General features: G+C 62.1%; 2 protein-coding genes across 2 annotated transcripts in view; one reads left to right on the top strand and one right to left on the bottom strand.

The window, feature by feature from the left end:
* ARHGEF2 (Rho/Rac guanine nucleotide exchange factor 2) overlaps positions 1–16,350 on the bottom strand; it is a 53,931-nt gene extending 37,581 nt beyond the window's left edge. Inside the window, exons 1-6 of the mRNA XM_090126859.1 lie at positions 16,278–16,350; positions 7,485–7,629; positions 3,433–3,500; positions 3,274–3,337; positions 1,154–1,283; positions 9–118 (exon numbers count right to left, since the gene is read on the bottom strand). Of these exons, the coding sequence (XP_089982985.1) occupies positions 9–118; positions 1,154–1,283; positions 3,274–3,337; positions 3,433–3,500; positions 7,485–7,629; positions 16,278–16,316 (556 nt within the window). The 5' untranslated portion in view covers positions 16,317–16,350. The remainder of the gene's footprint in view (positions 1–8; positions 119–1,153; positions 1,284–3,273; positions 3,338–3,432; positions 3,501–7,484; positions 7,630–16,277) is intronic.
* LOC149914323 (uncharacterized) lies at positions 4,423–5,595 on the top strand. The gene is made up of 2 exons (XM_090126854.1): positions 4,423–4,956; positions 5,293–5,595. Exons 1-2 carry the CDS (start codon positions 4,606–4,608, stop codon positions 5,593–5,595), a joined length of 654 nt encoding a protein of 217 aa, XP_089982980.1. The 5' UTR covers positions 4,423–4,605.
* Positions 16,351–20,493: the final 4,143 nt, after the last annotated feature.

A 20,493-nucleotide genomic window follows, 5' to 3' on the forward strand; every position in this document is an offset into this window, starting at 1 on the left:
CTCCCCACCTTCATCGATGAGGGACTCCACGGACAGCGTGCGGTTCCGGACGTTGAGGGAGTCGGTGGACTGGGACAGAATGCGGCGAATCCCCAGCGCCGATTCGTCACTGAACGTCCTGGGGGGGGGAAGCGCACAGCAGAGGTGGGTGACCGCCTGGGGACACCCCGAGGACCCCCCAGGGACACCGCAGGGACACCGCAGGGACACCCCCATGGACACCACAGGGACACCCCCGAGGACCCCACAGGGACACTGCAGGGACCCCCCAAGGACCCCTCTTGGGACACCCCCAGGGACACCCCAAGGACACCCCCAGGGACCCTCAAAGGACCCCCAGGGACCCCCGCAGGGACACCGCAGGGACACCGCAGGGACACCCTCAAGGACACCTCTTGGGACACCCCCAGGGACACCCCAAGGACACCGTAGGGACCCCCCAAGGACACCTCTTGGGACACCCCCAGGGACCCCCCAGGTTCCACCTAGGGACACCACAGGGGCCCCCCAAGGATACCCCTAGGAACACCCCCAGGGACCCCCCCAGGGACACCGTAGGGACACCCTCAAGGACCCCCTCAGGGACCCCCCAGGGACCCCCTAGGGACACTGCAGGGACCCCCCAAGGACACCTCTTGGGACACCCCCAGGGACCCCCAAAGGACCCCCAGGGACCCCCTAAGGACACCCCAGGGACCCCCCAAGGACCCCTCAAGTACCTCCCAAGGACTCCCCAGGGAACCCCCAGGGACACCCCAAGGACCCCCAAAGGACACCCTAGGGACACCCCCAGGAACCCCTCAAGGACTCCCCAGGGACCCCCCAGAACACCGCAGGGACCCCCCAGGGACCCCTCAAGTACCTCCCAAGGACTCCCCAGGGACCCCCCAGGGACACCGCAGGGACTCCCCAGGGACCTCCCAAGGACACCCAAGGGACCATCCAGGGACCCCCTAGGGACACCGCAGGGACCCCCCAAGGACACCTCTTGGGACACCCCCAGGGACCCCCAAAGGACCCCCAGGGACCCCCTAGGGACACCCCAGAGTCCCCCCAGGGACCCCCCAGGGACACTGCAGGGACACCTCTTGGGACACCCCCAGGGACACCCCAGAGACCCCCCAAGGACCCCCAGGGACCCCCAGCCCCTCACCCCGCGATGTTGGTGGTGGAGACGCTCTTGGAGAGGGACAGCGAGGGGCGGCCGCGGCGCGGGCCCAGCAGGGACTGCCGGAAGCTCTCGGACGGATAGACGGCCGAGTTGGGGCGCTCCCGGGGGGCATCTGGGGGGGGGGACAGAGGGGGGGACGGCGTCAGCGCACCCAGCGCCACGGGGAGACCCCCGGCCGGGCGCCCCGACCCGCCCCACGTGGATCCCAACCCACCCAGGGTGGCCCCAGCCCACCCAGGGGGTTCCCAGCCCACCCCCAGCCCACCTCAAATTGTCCCCAGCCCACCTCAAACTGTCCCCAACCCACCCAGGGAGTCTCCAACCACCCATGATGTCCCCAAAGTGTCCCCAGCCCCCATCAAGGTGGCCCCAACCCACCCAGGGGGTCCCCAACCCATCCCGGGGGTCCCCGATTGCCCCACGTGACCCCATCCCAAAATGTTCCCAACCCACCCAGGGGGTCCCCAATCCATCCCAGGGGGTCCCCGATTGCCCCACGTGACCCCAACCCAAAATGTCCCCAACGCAAATCAGGGGGTCCCCAATCCATCCCTGGGTGACCCCAACCCACCCAGGGGGTCCCCAACCCACCCATGATGTCCCCAAAGTGTCCCCAGCCCACATCAAGGTGGCCCCAACCCATCCCAGGGGGTCCCCGATTGCCCCACGTGACCCCAACCCAAAATGTCCCCAACCCAACTCAGGGGTCCCCAATCCATCCCTGGGTGACCCCAACCCCACTCAGGGGGTCTCCAACCACCCATGATGTCCCCAAAGTGTCCCCAACCCACCCCAGCAGGTCCCCAATTGCCCCACGTGACCCCAACCCAAAATGTCCCCAACCCAACTCAGGGGTCCCCAATTCATACCTGGTTGACCCCAAACCCACCCAGGCGGTCCCCAACCCACCCAGGGAGACCCCAACCCACCCCATGGCCCCAGCCCACCTCAAACTGTCCCCAACCCATCCCAGGGGGTCCCCGATTGCCCCACAGACCCCAACCCAAAATGTCCCCAACCCACCCAGCGGGTCCCCAATTGCCCCATGTGACCCCATCCCAAAAAGTCCCCAATTCATCCCAGGGTGACCCCAACCCACCCAGGGGGTCCCCAACCCACTCATGATGTCCCCAAAGTGTCCCCAGCCCACATCAAGGTGGCCCCAACCCATCCCAGGAGGGTCCCCAATTGCCCCACGTGACCCCAACCCAAAATGTCCCCAACCCAAATCAGGGGTCCCCAATCCATCCCAGGGTGACCCCAACCCACCCCATGGCCCCCGCCCACCTCAAACTGTCCCCAACCCACCCAGAGGGTCCCCAACCCATCCCAGGGGTTCCCCGATTGCCCCACGTGACCCCATCCCAAAATGTCCCCAACCCATCCCAAAAAGTCCCCAACCCGTCCCAGGGTGACCCCAACCCACCCAGGGGGTTCCCAGCCCACCCCCAGCCCACCTCAAATTGTCCCCAGCCCACCTCAAACTGTCCCCAACCCACCCAGGGGGGCCCCGATTGCCCCACGTGATCCCAACCCAAACTGTCCCCAACTTATCCCAAAAAGTCCCCAATCCATCCCAGGGTGACCCCAACCCACCCAGGGGGTCCCCAACCCATCCCAGGGGGTCCCCGATTGCCCCACGTGACCCCAACCCAAAATGTCCCCAACCCAAATCAGGGGTCCCCAGCCCACCCAGGGTGACCCCAACCCACCCCATGGCCCCAGCCCACCTCAAACTGTCCCCAACCCATCCCAAAATGTCCCCAACCCATCCCAGGGGGTCCCCAACCCATCCATGATGTCCCCAAAGTGTCCCCAGCCCACATCAAGGTGGCCCCAACCCATCCCAGGGGGTCCCCAATTGCCCCACGTGACCCCAACCCAAAATGTCCCCAACCCAAATCAGGGGTCCCCAATCCATCCCTGGGTGACCCCAACCCACCCAGGGTGACCCCAACCCACCCCATGGCCCCAGCCCACCTCAAACTGTCCCCAACCCATCCCAAAATGTCCCCAACCCATCCCAAACAGTCCCCAACCCACCCAGGGTGTCCCCAACCCAACCCAGGGTGTCCCCCCCCCCCCCGCCGCCCCCCACTCACTCTTGTTGCGCAGTGACACCGACTGCAGCGCCGTGCTGTTCTTCAGCAGCGCCGCCTTCTGCTGCTGCAGGGGGGGGGGGACGGGGGGGGGGACAAATTGTCACCACGGTGTCCCCCCCCCCACTCCGTGTCCCCCCCCCCCGTCCCCCCCACGCTCACCTTCTGCTTCACCTTGGTGCAGTTGGGCAGCGTGTCCTTGCAGCGGTTGTGGATGGTGACATTGCAGGCTGCCGTGGGGTGGGGGGGGGACGTGAGGGTGAGGACCCCCCCGGCTCCCCCCACACCGCCCCTGTGGGGCGCAGCCCCCGTCCCCCCGTCCCTCTGTGTTTTATGTCCCCAAATCTCATGTCCGTGTGTCACACATCCCCGTGTCCCCACGTCCCCATGTCCGTCTGCCCCCATTTTCACCCGTCCCCACTTCCGACATCCCCATGTCCTTCTGTCCCCATGTCCGTCTGTCACCACTTTCACCCGTCCCCATGTCTCACATCCCCACATCCTTCTGTCCCATCGTCCCCATGTCCCTCTGTCCCCATGTCTGACATCCCCACGTCCTTCTGTCCCCATGTCTGTCTGTCCCCATTTTCACCCATCCCCACGTCTCACATCCCCACGTCCTTCTGTCCCCACGTCCCCATGTCCTTCTGTCCCCATTTTCACCCGTCCCCATGTCCGACATCCCCACGTCCTTCTGTCCCCGTGTCCGTCTGCCCCCACTTTCACCCATCCCCACGTCTCACATCCCCACGTCCTTCTGTCCCCACGTCCCCATGTCCCTCTGTCCCCATTTTCACCCGTCCCCACGTCCTTCTGTCCCCGTGTCCCCATGTCCGTCTGCCCCCATTTTCACCCGTCCCCACGTCCGACATCCCCACGTCCTTCTGTCCCCATGTCCGTCCGTCCCCACTTTCACCCGTCCCCATGTCCGACATCCCCACGTCCCTCTGTCCCCATGTCCGTCTGTCCCCACTTTCACCCATGCCCACGTCTCACATCCCCACGTCCTTCTGTCCCCACGTCCCCATGTCCTTTTGTCCCCATTTTCACCCGTCCCCACGTCCTTCTGTCCCCATGTCCGTCTGTCCCCACTTTCACCCGTCCCCGTGTCTCACATCCCCACGTCCTTCTATCCCCACGTCCCCATGTCCGTCTGTCCCCACTTTCACCCGTCCCCACGTCCTTCTGTCCCTGTGACCCCATGTCCGTCTGTCCCCATTTTCACCTGTCCCCACTTCCGACATCCCCACGTCCTTCTGTCCCCACGTCCCCGCGTCCGTCTGTCCCCATTTTCACCCGTCCCCACTTCCGACATCCCCACGTCCTTCTGTCCCCATGTCCGTCCGTCCCCACTTTCACCCGTCCCCATGTCTGACATCCCCACGTCCTTCTGTCCCCATGTCTGTCTGCCACCTTTTTCACCTGCCCCCATGTCCGACATCCCCACGTCCTTCTGTCCCCATGTCCGTCTGTCCCCACTTTCACCCATCCCCATGTCCGACATCCCCACGTCCCCATGTCCTTCTGTCCCCATTTTCACCCATCCCCACGTCCTTCTGTCCCCGTGACCCCATGTCCGTCTGTCCCCATATTCACCCGTCCCCATGTCCGACATCCCCATGTCCTTCTGTCCCCATGTCCCGATGTCCCTCTGTCCCCATTTTCACCCGTCCCCATGTCCTTCTGTCCCTGTGACCCCATGTCCGTCTGTCCCCATTTTCACCTGCCCCCATGTCCGACATCCCCACGTCCTTCTGTCCCCATGTCCCTCTGTCCCCACTTTCACCCGTCCCCATGTCTGACATCCCCACGCCCTTCTGTCCCCGTGTCCACATGTCCGTCTGTCCCCATTGCCACCTGTCCCCATGTCCGACATCCCCACGTCCTTCTGTCCCCATGTCCGTCTGTCCCCATTTTCACCCATCCCCACGTCTCACATCCCCACGTCCTTCTGTCCCCACGTCCCCATGTCCTTCTGTCCCCATTTTCATCCGTCCCCACGTCCTTCTGTCCCCGTGACCCCATGTCCGTCTGTCCCCACTTTCACCCGTCCCCATGTCCGACATCCCCACGTCCTTCTGTCCCCATGTCCGTCTGCCCCCACTTTCACCCGTCCCCGTGTCTCACATCCCCACGTCCTTCTGTCCCCACGTCCCCATGTCCATTTGTCCCCATTTTCACCTGTCCCCACGTCCTTCTGTCCCTGTGACCCCATGTCCTTCTGTCCCCATTTCACCCATCCCCGTCTCACATCCCCACGTCCTTCTGTCCCCATGTCCTTCTGTCCCCATTTTCGCCCATCCCCACGTCCTTCTGTCCCCGTGACCCCATGTCCGTCTGCCCCCATTTTCACCCGTCCCCACGCCCAACATCCCCACGTCCTTCTGTCCCCACGTCCCCACACCCCTGTCACCCTGTGTCCCATGTCCCTGTGTCCCATATCCCCATGTCCTTCTGTCCCCACGTCCTTCTGTCCCCGTGTCCCATGTCCCCATGTCCCCATGTCCTTCTGTCCCACGTCCCCACGTCCCTGTCACCCTGTGCCCCTATGCCCCCATGTCCCCACACCCCCGTGTCCCCGTGTCCATCTGTCCCCACTTCCACGTGTCCCCACGTCTCACATCCGCACGTCCCCGTGACCCCGCATCCTACATCCCCACATCTCGTGTCCCCATGTCCTTCTGTCCCCGTGTCCTTCTGTCCCCATGTCCCATGTCCCCATGTCCCATGTCCCCACGTCCTTCAGCCCCACGTCCCCACACCCCTGTCACCCTGTGTCCTATGTCCCTGTATCCCATATCCCCATGTCTTATGTCCCCATGACCTTCTGTCCCCATGTCCCATGTCCCCGTGTCCTTCTGTCCCATGTCCCCACGTCCCTGTCACCCTGTGTCCTATGCCCCCATGTCCCCACACCGCCGTGTCCATCTGTCCCCACTTCCACATGTCCCGTCTCACATCCGCACGTCCCCGTGACCCCACATCCCACATCCCCAAATCTCACGTCCCCACATCCTTCTGTCCCCGTGTCCCATGTCCCCATGTCCCCATGTCCTTCTGTCCCACATCCCCACGTCCCACACCCGCACTCCACCCCCCCCACCCCTCCCCTATAGGGCGCACATCCCCAAAGCAATGCACACAGCACCTCGCCGCCCCAAAAGGAACGGGACCGCAGCGGGGCGCTGCCCCATAGGAGCACACATCGCCCCCCATAGCGGCAGGCATCGCCCCCCATAGCGGGGTGTGGGGCAGAGGGATGCTGCCCCATAGATGCAGCTGCCCCATAGATGCAGCTGCCCCATAGATGCAGCAGCCCCAGCGGCAGCCGCCCACCCCTGCGGCACCGCAGCGCTGCAGCACCGGCCCACGGCGCAGAGCCCACAGCGCAGCGTGGGGCTCCGAGCTCCCCGCCCCACACCCAACCCCACAGCTGTCCTACAACCCACCCCACAGCTGCCCCATAGCTCACCCCACATCCAACCCCACAGCTGCCCCATAGCCTGCCCCACACCCACCCCACAACCCACCTTATAGCTACCCCACAGCTCACCCCGCAGCCACCCCACACCCCCCACTCCACAGCCATCCCACAGCTCACCCCACAGCCAGACCCAAAGCCAACACCAAAGCTGCCCCACAGCCCCCCCACATCACCTCACAGCCACCCCCACATCACCCCACATCACCCCCCATCACCCCACCTCCCAGTCCCCCCACATCCCCCCATCACCCCACAGCCCCCCCACATTCACCCCACGACCCCACAGCCACCCCCACATCACCCCCCACCCTCCCCACTTCCCAGCCCCCCATCACCCCCCATCACCCCACAGCCACCCCCCATCACCCATCACCCCCCATCACCCCACAGCCCCCTCCATCACCCCCCACCCTCCTCACCTCCCCCCCCCCACATCACCCCCATCACCCCCCATCACCCCCCAGCCCCCCCCACCCTCCTCACCTCCCAGTCCCCCCCCATCACCCCCTATCACCCTACAGCCACCCCCCCATCCACCCCCCCATCACCCCACAGCCCCCCCATCACCCCCCACCCTCCTCACCTCCCAGCCCCCCCCATCACCTCTCATCACCCCATCACCCTACAGCCACCCCCACAGCCACCCCCCCATCACCCCCCAGCCCCCCCCATCACCCCCCACTCTCCCCCCCCCCAGCCCCCCCCCGGCCCCCCGGCGCCCCGCCCTCACTGGGGCAGATGAGAGCCTCCTTGGCGGTGATGCTCTTGTTGCAGGCGAAGCACATGGTCATCCCCGACACGGTGATGGTGGTGAAGAGATGCCCGTTGGTGTAGCGCGCGTCCTTCTCCTTCCCCTCCTTCATCCTCTCCTTGCTCTGCCCCACAGCACGGCCGCTCGGTCTCCCCATAGGACCGCGGCCCCCCGGACCCCCCAGCGCGGCGCCCCGACCCCCGGCCGCCCCCCGGCCCTGCGGAGGATCCCCCATAGCGGCGGCACGGCGGAGCCGAGCGGGACCGGCTGCCTGGATCGCGGCTTCCCAGCCCGTTTCCACGGCGACGCCGATGGATGCGCCGACGTGTGGCCCCCACCCCCCCCCCCCACCCCCCGCACGCCGCCCCCCCACGCCGCCACCCCCCCCCCCCGGACGTAGGGACCCTGCCTGATGTGTGGGGCGGCCACGCAGCGACACGTGGGGGGCAGCTCAGCGCTATGGGGCAGTGCCGTGGGGCGCCGGGCCCACCCCGATAAGCCCCCCCTCCCCCCCCGAGAGACGGGTCCTGCACTGACCCCACTGCCGTCCCATCGCCCCCAGCCCTCTGCTCCCATCCCCATCCCACTGCCCCCATCCCACTGCTCCCATCCCACTGCCCCCATCCCTCTGCTCCCATCCCCATCCCACTGCCCCCATCCCACTGCCCCCATCCCACTGCTCCCATCCCACTGCCCCCATCCCACTGCTCCCATCCCACTGCCCCCATCCCACTGCTCCCATCCCACTGCCCCCATCCCTCTGCTCCCATCCCCATCCCACTGCTCCCATCCCACTGCCCCCATCCCTCTGCTCCCATCCCCATCCCACTGCCCCCATCCCACTGCCCCCATCCCACTGCCCCCATCCCACTGCCCCCATCCCACTGCCCCCATCCCACTGCCCCCATCCCACTGCTCCCATCCCACTGCTCCCATCCCACTGCCCCCATCCCCACTGCCCCCATCCCACTGCTCCCATCCCACTGCCCCCATCCCACTGCTCCCATCCCACTGCTCCCATCCCACTGCCCCCATCCCCACTGCCCCCATTCCCACTGCTCCCATCCCACTGCTCCCAGTCCCATCCCACTGCCCCCATTCCCACTGCTCCATCCCCATCCCCTTGCTCCCATCCCATTGCCCCCATCCCCATCCCACTGCCCCCATTCCCACTGCCCCCATTCCCACTGCCCCCATCCCATTGCCCCCATCCCCACTGCCCCCAGTCCCACTGCTTCCATCCCATTGCCCCCATCCCACTGCCCCCATCCCCACTGCCCCCATCCCACTGCTCCCATCCCATTGCCCCCATCCCCACTGCCCCCAGTCCTACTGCCCCCATCCCACTGCCCCCATCCCCACTGCTCCCATCCCATTGCCCCCATCCCCATCCCACTGCCCCCATCCCCACTGTCCCCATTCCCACTGCTCCCATCCCATTGCTCCCAGTCCCATCCCACTGCCCCATCCCCATCCCACTGCCCCCATCCCACTGCCCCCATCCCCATCCCATTGCCCCCATTCTCATTGCTCCCATCCCATTGCCCCCATTCCCACTGCCCCCATCCCATTGCTCCCAGTCTCATCCCACTGCTCTCACCCCACTGCCCCCACTCCCATCCCACTGCCTCGATCCCATTGCTCCCAGTCCCATCCCACTGCCCCGATCCCACTGTCCCCATCCCCATCCCACTATTCCTACACCATGGCCCCCATTCCCACTGCCCCCATCCCATTGCTCCCAGTCTCATCCCGCTGCCCCCATTCTCACTGCCCCCATTTCCCATCCCACTGTTCCCAGTCCCATCCCACTGCCCCCATCCCATTGCTCCCAGTCTCATCCCACTGCTCCCACCCCACTGCCCCCATCCCCATCCCACTGTTCCCATCCCATTGCCCCCATTCCCACTGCCCCCATCCCATTGCTCCCAGTCCCATCCCACTGCCCCCATCCCCACCCCACTGCCCCCATCCCCATCCCACTGTTCCCATCCCATTGCCCCCATTCCCACTGCCCCCATCCCACTGCTCCCAGTCCCATCCCACTGCCCCCATCCCCACCCCACTGCTCCCATCCCCATCCTACTGCCCCCACCCCACTGCTCCCATCCCATTGCTCCCAGTTCCCATCCCATCACTCCCAGTTCCCGTCCCGTTACTCCCCATTCCACCCCATCGCTCCCAGTTCCCATCCCATCACTCCCAGTTCCCGTCCCGTTACTCCCCATTCCACCCCATTGCTCCCAGTTCCCATCCCACCGCTCCCTGTCCCCATTCCCATCATTCCCAGTTCCCACCCCACCCTATTCCTGTTCCCATCCCAATCCCATCCCACCCCCTTCTCAATTCCCATCCCATCCCCTCCCAGTTTCCACCCTTATCCCATCCCACCCCTATTCCCATCGCAATTCCTATTCCCAGTTCCCATCCCATTCCCATCCCAATCCCCATCCCAGTTCCCATCCCATTCCCATCCCAGTTCCCATCCCAGTTCCCATCCCATTCCCATCCCAGTTCTCATCCCATTCCCATCCCAGTTCCCATCCCAGTTCTCATCCCAGTTCCCATCCCGATCCCCATCCCATTCCGATCCCATTCCCATCCCAGTTCCCATCCCAGTTCCCATCCCAGTTCCTATCCCAGTTCCCATCCCAATCCCCATCCCATTCCCATCCCATTCCCCATCCCATTCCCATCCCAGTTCCCATCCCAGTTCCCATCCCAGTTCCTATCCCAGTTCCCATCCCAATCCCCATCCCATTCCCATCCCATTCCCCATCCCATTCCCATTCCAGTTCCCATCCCAGTTCCCATCCTGTTTCCATCCCAATCCCCATCCCAATTCCTGTCCCAATTCCCATCCCAATCCTTATCCCGTTTCCATCCCAATCCCCATCCCAGTTCCCATCCCAGTTCCTATTCCAGTTCCCATCCCAATTCTCATCCCAATCCCCATCCCAAATCCCATCCCCATCAACATCCCAATTCCCATCCTCACCCCATCCCCAATCCCAATTCCCCTCCCCATCCCCGTTCCCCCCCCACTGCTGACCCACAGGGACGCAGAGGGGTTCGGCCCCATAAGGAGCCCCCAGCCCCCATAGGGTCACCCCCCCCCCCCCCCCCCAGGCGGATCCACCCGACCCCAAATAACCCCTGTGGTTTTGGGGTTTTTTTGGGCTCACATTCCAACCGCAGCCCCCCCCCACACAGACCCCCCCCCCAGAAAAACCCCAAAACCCCCCCAAAAACCCCAACCCCACTGCACTCCTCCCATGGGGGCACTGGGAGTCATGGGGGCGATGGGGGGGGGGGGCTTCACCCCAAAAAGTCCAAATGGGATAAAATGACCCCAAAAAGGCGAACCTCCCCCCCCCCAACCCCCCAAACTCCAACTCCTCCCACACGCAGCCCCTCATTGTGCCCCCCCCAAACCCCCCCCCCCCAGCTCTCTGGTGGGTTTTGGGGTGGGGGGGCTGAGCCTCAAATGGGACCCCACCCCCCCCCGGTGCTTTTGGGGTCGCCAAAAGTCGGCTGTGCTGCAGGAAATGGGGCCTCACAGCACTGCAATGGGGACCCCCCCAGTGCCCCCCCCCCCATTGTGCCCCCCCCCCACTGACAGCCCAAATCTGAGAGCCCAAAATGCAGTCCCAAAAATGGAAACCCCAAAGCGAGACCCCAAAAACTGAGAGCCCAAAATGAGACCCCAAATCTGAGACCCCAAATTGAGAGCCCAAAAATGGAGACCCCAAAATGAGAGCCCAAATCTGAGACATCAAATTGAGACCAAATCTGAGACCCCAAAATGCAGTCCCAAAAATGGAGACCCCAAAAACTGAGATCCCAAACCTGAGACCCCAAAATGAGACCCCAAATCTGAGACCCCAAAATGAGAGACCAAATCTGAGACCCCAAAATGCAGCCCCAAAAATGGAGACCCCAAAGTAAGACCCCAAAAACTGAGACCCCAAATCTGAGACCCCAAAATGAGAGCCCAAATTGAGAGACCAAATCTGAGACCCCAAAATGCAGTCCCAAAAATGGAGACCCCAAAGTGAGACCCCAAAAACTGAGATCCCAAATCTGAGACCCCAAAGTGAGACCCCAAAAACTGAGATCCCAAATTTGAGACCCCAAAATGCAGTCCCAAAAATGAGAACCCCAAAGTGAGAGAACGAAAATGGAGACCCCGAATTGAGAGATCAAATCTGAGAGCCCAAAATGCAGCCCCAAAAATGGAGACCCCAAAGTAAGACCCCAAAAACTGAGAGCCCAAAATGAGACCCCAAATCTGAGACCCCAAATTGAGAGCCCAAAAATGGAGACCCCAAAATGAGAGCCCAAATCTGAGAGCCCAAAATGCAGTCCCAAAAATGAGAACCCCAAAGTGAGAACCCGAAAATGGAGACCCCAAATTGAGACCCCAAATTGAGAGACCAAATCTGAGACCCCAAAATGCAGTCCCAAAAATGGAGACCCCAAAAACTGAGAGCCCAAAAATGGAGACCCCAAAGTGAGACCCCAAAAACTGAGATCCCAAATCTGACACCCCAAAATGAGAGCCCAAATTGAGAGCCCAAATCTGAGAGCCCAAAATGCAGTCCCAAAAATTGAGACCCCAAAATGAGACCCCAAAAACTGAGATCCCAAAATGAGACCCCAAATTGAGAGCCCAAAAATGGAGATCCGAAATTGAGACCCCAAATCTGAGAGCCCAAAATGCAGCCCCAAAAATGGAGACCCCAAAAACTGAGATCCCAAATCTGAGACCCCAAAATGAGAGCCCAAATTGAGAGCCCAAACCTGAGACCCCAAAATGCAGTCCCAAAAATGGAGACCCCAAAATGAGAGCCCGAAAATGGAGATCCCAAAGTGAGATCCCAAACCTGAGACCCCAAAATGAGACCCCAAATCTGAGGCCCCAAATTGAGAGACCAGATCTGAGAGCCCAAAATGCAGTCCCAAAAATAGAGACCCCAAAGTGAGACCCCAAAAACTGAGATCCCAAAATGAGACCCCAAAATGTGACCCCAAATCTGAGACCCCAAATTGAGAGCCCAAAAATGGAGACCCCAAAGTGAGACCCCAAAAACTGAGATCCCAAATTTGAGACCCCAAAATGCAGTCCCAAAAATGAGAACCCCAAAGTGAGAACCCGAAAATGGAGACCCCAAATTGAGACCCCAAATTGAGAGACCAAATCTGAGACCCCAAAATGCAGTCCCAAAAATGGAGACCCCAAAAACTGAGAGCCCAAAAATGGAGACCCCAAAGTGAGACCCCAAAAACTGAGATCCCAAATCTGACACCCCAAAATGAGAGCCCAAATTGAGAGCCCAAATCTGAGAGCCCAAAATGCAGTCCCAAAAATTGAGACCCCAAAATGAGACCCCAAAAACTGAGATCCCAAAATGAGACCCCAAATTGAGAGCCCAAAAATGGAGATCCGAAATTGAGACCCCAAATCTGAGAGCCCAAAATGCAGCCCCAAAAATGGAGACCCCAAAAACTGAGATCCCAAATCTGAGACCCCAAAATGAGAGCCCAAATCTGAGACCCCAAAATGCAGTCCCAAAAATGGAGACCCCAAAGCGAGACCCCAAAAACTGAGACCCCAAAATGAGACCCCAAATTGAGAGCCCAAAAATGGAGACCCCAAAATGAGAGCCCAAATCTGAGACCCCAAACTGCAGTCCCAAAAATGGAGACCCCAAAGCGAGACCCCAAAAACTGAGATCCCAAATCTGAGACCCCAAACTGACAGCCCAAAAGCTGAGACCCCAAAACTGCGGTCCCAAGAACTGCGACCCCAAAACGGAGACCCCCCCCCCCAACGCAGACCCCCCCACAGGGCTGAGATCCTCAACGCTGCGCCCCAAACTGACCCCAAAACGGAGACCCCAAAACGGAGACCCCAAGTTGAGACCCCAAAACTCCCCCCCCCAGCTGAGGCCGCACAAACTCATGACAGCGCTGCGCTGCTGCACCACGTGACCCGGGGGGGGGGGGGGCACACAGCACGTCCCCCCCCAGCCCCCATTCTGCCCCCAACCTGGGGCTCCGTGTGCCCCAATATCCCCTCCAGGACCCCACTGCCCCCCCCAGACCCCATTGCCCCCCCCCAGACCCCATTTCCAACCCCCCAGACCCCATTTCCCCCCCAAATCCTCCCCCCCCCCCCGGGGTCCCTATGCCTCAATCTCCCCCCCCCCAGCCTTTATCCCCCCCCCAGGGGTCTCAATGCCCCCCTTCCCCCCCCCAGACCCCATTCCTCCCCCCAGACCCCATTTTGCCTCCCCAGACCCCATTCTCTCCCCCCCCCAGACCCCATTCCCCCCCCAGACCCTCTCCCCCCCCCAACCCCATTTCCCCCCCCAAACCCTCCCCCCCCCCCCCCCAGGGGTCTCAATCCCTCACTTCCCCCCCCCCCCCGGCGTTCCGTGCCTTCGTTTGCCCCCCCCCCAGACCCCATTTCCCCCCCCAGACCCTCTCCCCCCCCCCCCGGGGGTCCCTATGCCTCAATCTCCCCCCCCCCCCCAGCTTTTATCCCTCACTTTTCCCCCCCCCCGGCGTTCCGTGCCTTCATTTGCCCCCCCCCAACCTCCCCCCCCCCGGTGGTCTCACTGCCCCATTCCCCCTTTGCTTCCCATCCCCCCCCCTCCCCCCCCCCAGGGGGTCTCAATGCCTCAATTCCCCCCCCCTCCCCCCCCCCCCCTTTGTGTCTGCCCGGACAATAACGGCCATTTCCGCCGCAGGAAGAGCCCCCCCCGCCCCCCCCGCGCGGCGCCGGGCAGCGCCGCACACAAAGCGGAACGGGAACGGGGGGGGGGGGGGGGGTTGTATGGGGCGGCCCCCCCCCGCCCCGCATTGTTCCCCGCACAATGGGGCGCTGCGCAGCGCTCGCGGTCCACGCGCGTCCCGAACCCGCGTGGGACGGGACGGAACCGAACCGAACCGCGGCACGGAGGCACCGCCGGGACCCCCGAGCGAACCGCGACCGAACCGCCGTCCCGATTGTCCCGATAGAACCCCGATAAACCCCGATAAACCCCGATAGAACCCCAAAAAAACCCCGATAAACCCCGATCAATCCCGGTCCGCTCCCGATAAACACCGACAAACGTCGACACGGCGCCGTCCGAAGCCCCGAATCGCGACAACGACGAACCCCCCCCCCCCCCCCCCAGAAAAAACCCCAACCCCAAAACTCCGATGGAGCCCGGAACCACTGCGAACCCCGAACCGCACGCAGCCCCATAACCCCATACAGACCCCACACAGACCCCATAGCCCTATAACCCCATACAGACCCCATACAGACCCCATAACCCCATACAGACCCCACACAGACCCCATACAGACCCCATAACCCCATACAGACCTCATACAGACCCCATAACCCCATACAGACCCCATACAGACCCCATAACCCCATACAGACCCCATACAGACCCCATAACCTCATCACCCCCTAACTCCATCACCCTGTAACCCCATAACCCCATCACCCCATACAGACCCCCTAACCCCATAACCTCATCACCCCATCACCCCGTAACCCCATACAGACCCCATAACCCCATCACCATTCCAACAAAGCCCCGTAACCTCAAACCCCATAACAACCCCGACAAAGCCCCATAACCCCATCAACCCAAACCCCATAACCACTCCAACAAAGCCCCATAACCCCACCACCCCATAACCCCGACGAAGCCCCATCACCCCATAACCACCCCACAGTCCCGAACCTCAACACCCCATAACTCTGACAAAACCCCATAACCCCTGTAACCCCAACAAAGCCCCACAACCCCACAAAAACCCCGACAAAATCCCACCAACCCAACAAAGCGCCATGACCCCAAACCCCAAAACTCCAACAAAACCCCACAACCCCAACAAAGCCCCGCGACCCGAAAACGCCAACAAAACCCCACAACCCCGTAACAGACCCCAACAAAGCCCCATAACCCCATCACCCCAAACCCCATAACCCCAACAAAACCCCACAACCCCGATAAAACCCCACAACCCCAACAAAACCCCATGACCCCAACAAAACCCCACAACCCTGATAAAACCCCACGACCCCGACAAAACCCCACAACCCAAACAAAACCCCACAACCCCAACAAAGCCCCATAACCCAAACAAAACCCCACAACCCCGATAAAACCCCATAACCCAAACAAAGCCCCACAACCCCGATAAAACCCCATAACCCCAACAAAACCCCACAACCCCAACAAAACCCCATAACCCCAACAAAACCCCACAACCCCAACAAAACCCCATAACCCCAACAAAACCCCACAACCCCAACAAAACCCCACGACCCTAATAAAACCCCAAAACCCCGATAAAACCCCAAAACCCCAACAAAACCCCACAACCCCGACAAAACCCCACAACCCCAACAAAGCCCCACAACCCAAACAAAACCCCACAACCCAAACAAAACCCCAACAAAACCCCACAACCCAAACAAAACCCCACGACCCCGACAAAACCCCACAACCCCAACAAAACCCCACAACCCCAACAAAACCCCACAACCCCGACAAAACCCCGACAAAACCCCGACCCTCTGATCCCCCCCCTTCCTCACACAGTGCCCCCCCCGGCCCCATAACTCCCCCCGCTATGGGGTTTTCTCCCTCCCGGCCCCACAACTCCCCCCCCCCACCCCACCCCCCCGGCTATGGGGTGCCCCCCCGACCCCACAGCCCCCCACCCCTTTATGGGGTTTTTCCCCCCCCCCGCTCCCACCTTTCCGCTCCGATCGCCCCTCGCCGCGATCCGGGACATCCCCGCCCCCCCCCGCCCTATAGGGCTCCTCCCCCCCCGGGGGCGGCCCCAAAGCCTCGTGCAGCCGCGGGCTCTTTGTTTTAGGGTCGGGGGCCGTTCCGGCGCTATGGGGCGGTGAGGGGTCGGGATTGGGGTCATCCTATAAGGTCACCCCCCCCCCCCAAATAAAGATGGGGCCGCACTGTTGTGGGGGGAGCCCTCACCCCCAGCCCAGGGGGAAAACCCCAAATAGGGGAGGGGGCGTCACCCTACACGGCCCCAACGCCCCATATGGGGCACCACCCCACAGCACAGCAGTGGGGACGGAGCGCCGGAACCCAGGAGAGGCTTTTGGGGTCCCCAGCGGCACCCCGTCCTGCCGGCCCCATAAGCGCAGCCAGCCCCAAAGCACAGGCAGTCCCATAAGAACAGCTGGCCCCATAAGAACAGCTGGCCCCATAAGAGCAGGGCACGGGCAGTCCTATAAGTGCAGGCAGCCCCATAAGTGTGGCTGGCCCCATAAGGATGGCCAGCCCCATAAGCACATGCAGCCCCATAAGCATCACTGGCCCCACAAGTGCAGGCAGCCCCATAAGCATCACTGGCCCCATAAGTGCAGGCAGCCCCATAAGCATCACTGGCCCCATAAGTGCAGGCAGCCCCATAAACAGAGCTGGTCCCATAAGAACAGCTGGCCCCATAAGAGTGGCTGGCCCCATAAGGATGGCCAGCCCCATAAGCACATGCAGCCCCATAAGCATCACTGGCCCCACAAGTGCAGGCAGCCCCATAAGCAGAGCTGGTCCCATAAGAACAGCTGGCCCCATAAGAACAGCTGGCCCCATAAAAGCAGGGCACGGGCAGTCCTATAAGTGCAGGCAGCCCCATAAGTGTGGCTGGCCCCATAGCCGCAGGCAGCCCCATAAGGGTGACCAGCCCTGTAAGCACAGGCAGCCCCATAAGCATCGCTGACCCCATAAGTGCAGGCAGCCCCATAAGCATTGCTGACCCCATAACACAGGCAGTCCCATAAGCATCGCTGGTCCCAAAAGAACAGCTGGCCCCATAAGAGTGGCCAACCCCATAAGCAGGGGCAGTCCTATAAGCACAGACAGCCCCATAAGTTCAGACAGCTCCTTCAGTGTGGCTGGCCCCATAAGCATCGCTGACCCCGTAAGTGCCAGCAGCTCCATAAGCATCGCTGACCCCATAAGTGCCAGCAGCCCCATAAGCAGAGCTGGTCCCATAAGAACAGCTGGCCCCATAAGAGTGGCTGGCCCCATAGCCCAGGTAGCCCCATAAGGGTGGCCAGCCCCATAAGCACATGCAGCCCCATAAGCATCACTGGCCCCACAAGTGCAGGCAGCCCCATAAGCATCACTGGCCCCATAAGTGCAGGCAGCCCCATAAGCAGAGCTGGTCCCAAAAGAACAGCTGGCCCCATAAGAGTGGCCGGCCCCATAAGCAGGGGCAGTCCTATAAGCACAGACAGCCCCATAAGTTCAGACAGCTCCTTAAGTGTGGCTGGCCCCATAAGCATCGCTGACCCCATAAGCACAGACAGCCCCATAAGCATCGCTGATCCCATAAATGCCAGCAGCCCCATAAGCACCACCGACCCCATAAACGCCAGCAGCCCCATAAGCACCACCGACCCCATAAGCGTCGGCAGCCCTATAAGCATCGCTGACCCCATAAACGCCAGCAGCCCCATAAGCACCGCTGACCCTATAAGTGGTGCCAGCCCCATAAGCATCACTGACCCCATAAGCAGAGGCAGCCCTATAAGCATCGCTGACCCCATAAGCGCTGGCAGCCCCATAAGTGCAGGCAGCCCCATAAGCATCGCCGACCCCATAAGCACAGGCAGCCCCATAAGCAGAGCTGGTCCCATAAGAACAGCTGGCCCCATAAGAGCGGCCAGCCCCATAAGCACGGGCAGTCCTATAAGCACAGACAGCCCCATAAGCATCGCTGATCCCATAAACGCCAGCAGCCCCATAAGCACCACCAACCCCATAAGCGTCGGCAGCCCTATAAGCATCGCTGACCCCATAAACGCCAGCAGCCCCATAAGCACCGCCAACCCTATAAGTGGTGGCAGCCCCATAAGCATCACTGACCCCTTAAGCACAGGCAGCCCTATAAGCATCGCTGACCCCATAAGCGCTGGCAGCCCTGTAAGCGCCAGCAGCCCCATAAGCACTGGTGACCCCATGAGCACCACTGACCCCATAACACAGGCAGCCCCATAAGCAGCGCCGACCCCATAAGCAGCTCTAACCCCATAACACTGGCAGCCCCATAAGCATTGCTGACCCCATGAGCAGTGCTGACCCCATAAGCAGCGCTGACCCCATGTGCATCGCTGACCCCATAACACAGGCAGCCCCATAAGCATTGCTGACCCCATAAGCAGCGCTGACCCCATGTGCAGCGCTGACCCCACAAGCAGCGCTGACCTCATAAGCACTGCTGACCCCACAAGCATTGCTGACCCCACAAGCATTGCTGACCCCACGTGCAGCGCTGACCCCATAAACATCGCTGACCCCATAAGCAGTGCTGACCCCACAAGCATCGCTGACCCCCCTTAAAAGCATCGCTGACCCCACAAGCAGTGCTGACCCCATAAGCATCGCTGACCCCATGTGCAGCGCTGACCCCACAAGCAGCGCTGACCCCATAAGCATTGCTGACCCCACAAGCATTGCTGACCCCATAAGCATCGCTGACCCCATAAGCAGCGCTGACCCCCCATCAAAGCATCGCTGACCCCATAAGCAGTGCTGACCCCATAACACCGGCAGCCCCACAAGCAGCGCTGACCCCATGAAAGCATTGCTGACCCCATGACAGCAGCGCCGACCCCATAACACAGGCAGCCCCACAAGCAGCGCTGACCCCATAAGCAGCGCTGACCCCATGTGCAGTGCTGACCCCACAAGCAGCGCTGACCCCATAAGCAGCGCTGACCCCATGTGCAGTGCTGACCCCATAAGCAGTGCTGACCCCATAAGCAGCGCCGACCCCATAACACAGGCAGCCGCATAAGCAGCGCTGACCCCATAACACAGGCAGCCCCATAAGCATTGCTGACCCCCCATCAAAGCATCGCTGACCCCATAAGCAGCGCCGACCCCATAACACAGGCAGCCCCACAATCATCGCTGACCCCATAAGCAGCGCCGACCCCATAACACAGGCAGCCCCACAATCATCGCTGACCCCACGAGCAGCGCCGACCCGCGAGCCGCGCCGAGCGGCGGGCGGCAGACAAACGTTGCTGTTGGCACCGCGCCGCCCGGGGGCGGAGATGCGCGGCCGCCGCACAGCGCCAACAGCGCGGCTCCGAGCGGCACCGCGGGGCGCCACGAGCTGCCGCCGTCCAACCGCCCACCCCGCATCCGGTCCTACAGCGCGACTGCGGACCCCACATCCCGGTCCTACAGCACCATCACAGACCCCACATCCCGGTCCTACAGCACCATCACAGACCCCACATCCCGGTCCTACAGCGCGACTGCGGACCCCACATCCCGGTCCTACAGCACCATCACAGACCCCACATCCCGGTCCTACAGCACCATCACAGACCCCACATCCCGGTCCTACAGCACCATCACAGACCCCACATCCCGGTCCTACAGCGCGACTGCGGACCCCACATCCCGGTCCTACAGCGCGACTGCGGACCCCACATCCCGGTCCTACAGCACCATCACAGACCCCACATCCCGGTCCTACAGCGCGATCACAGACCCCACATCCCGGTCCTACAGCACCATCACAGACCCCACATCCCGGTCCTACAGCACCATCACAGACCCCACATCCCGGTCCTACAGCGCGACTGCGGACCCCACATCCCGGTCCTACAGCACCATCACAGACCCCACATCCCGGTCCTACAGCACCATCACAGACCCCACATCCCGGTCCTACAGCGCGATTACAGACCCCACATCCCGGTCCTACAGCACGACGGTGGACCCCACATCCCGGTCCTACAGCGCGACTGCGGACCCCACATCCCGGTCCTACAGCACCATCACAGACCCCACATCCCGGTCCTACAGCGCGATCACAGACCCCACATCCCGGTCCTACAGCACCATCACAGACCCCACATCCCGGTCCTACAGCACCATCACAGACCCCACATCCCGGTCCTACAGCACCATCACAGACCCCACAT

Source organism: Phasianus colchicus, chromosome 30, assembly GCF_987193195.1.
Source record: "Phasianus colchicus chromosome 30, bPhaCol1.hap1.1, whole genome shotgun sequence".
Taxonomy (NCBI): Eukaryota; Metazoa; Chordata; class Aves; order Galliformes; family Phasianidae; genus Phasianus; species Phasianus colchicus.

Bases quoted from the DNA above. Each gene is read 5' to 3' on its own strand.
- LOC149914323 (XM_090126854.1), top strand. From the start codon at position 4,606: ATGTCCGTCCGTCCCCACTTTCACCCGTCCCCATGTCTGACATCCCCA. The intron at 4,957-5,292 runs TCCCTGTGACCC...TCCCCGTGACCC, and splicing joins CCCGTCCCCATGTCCTTCTG to CATGTCCGTCTGTCCCCACT.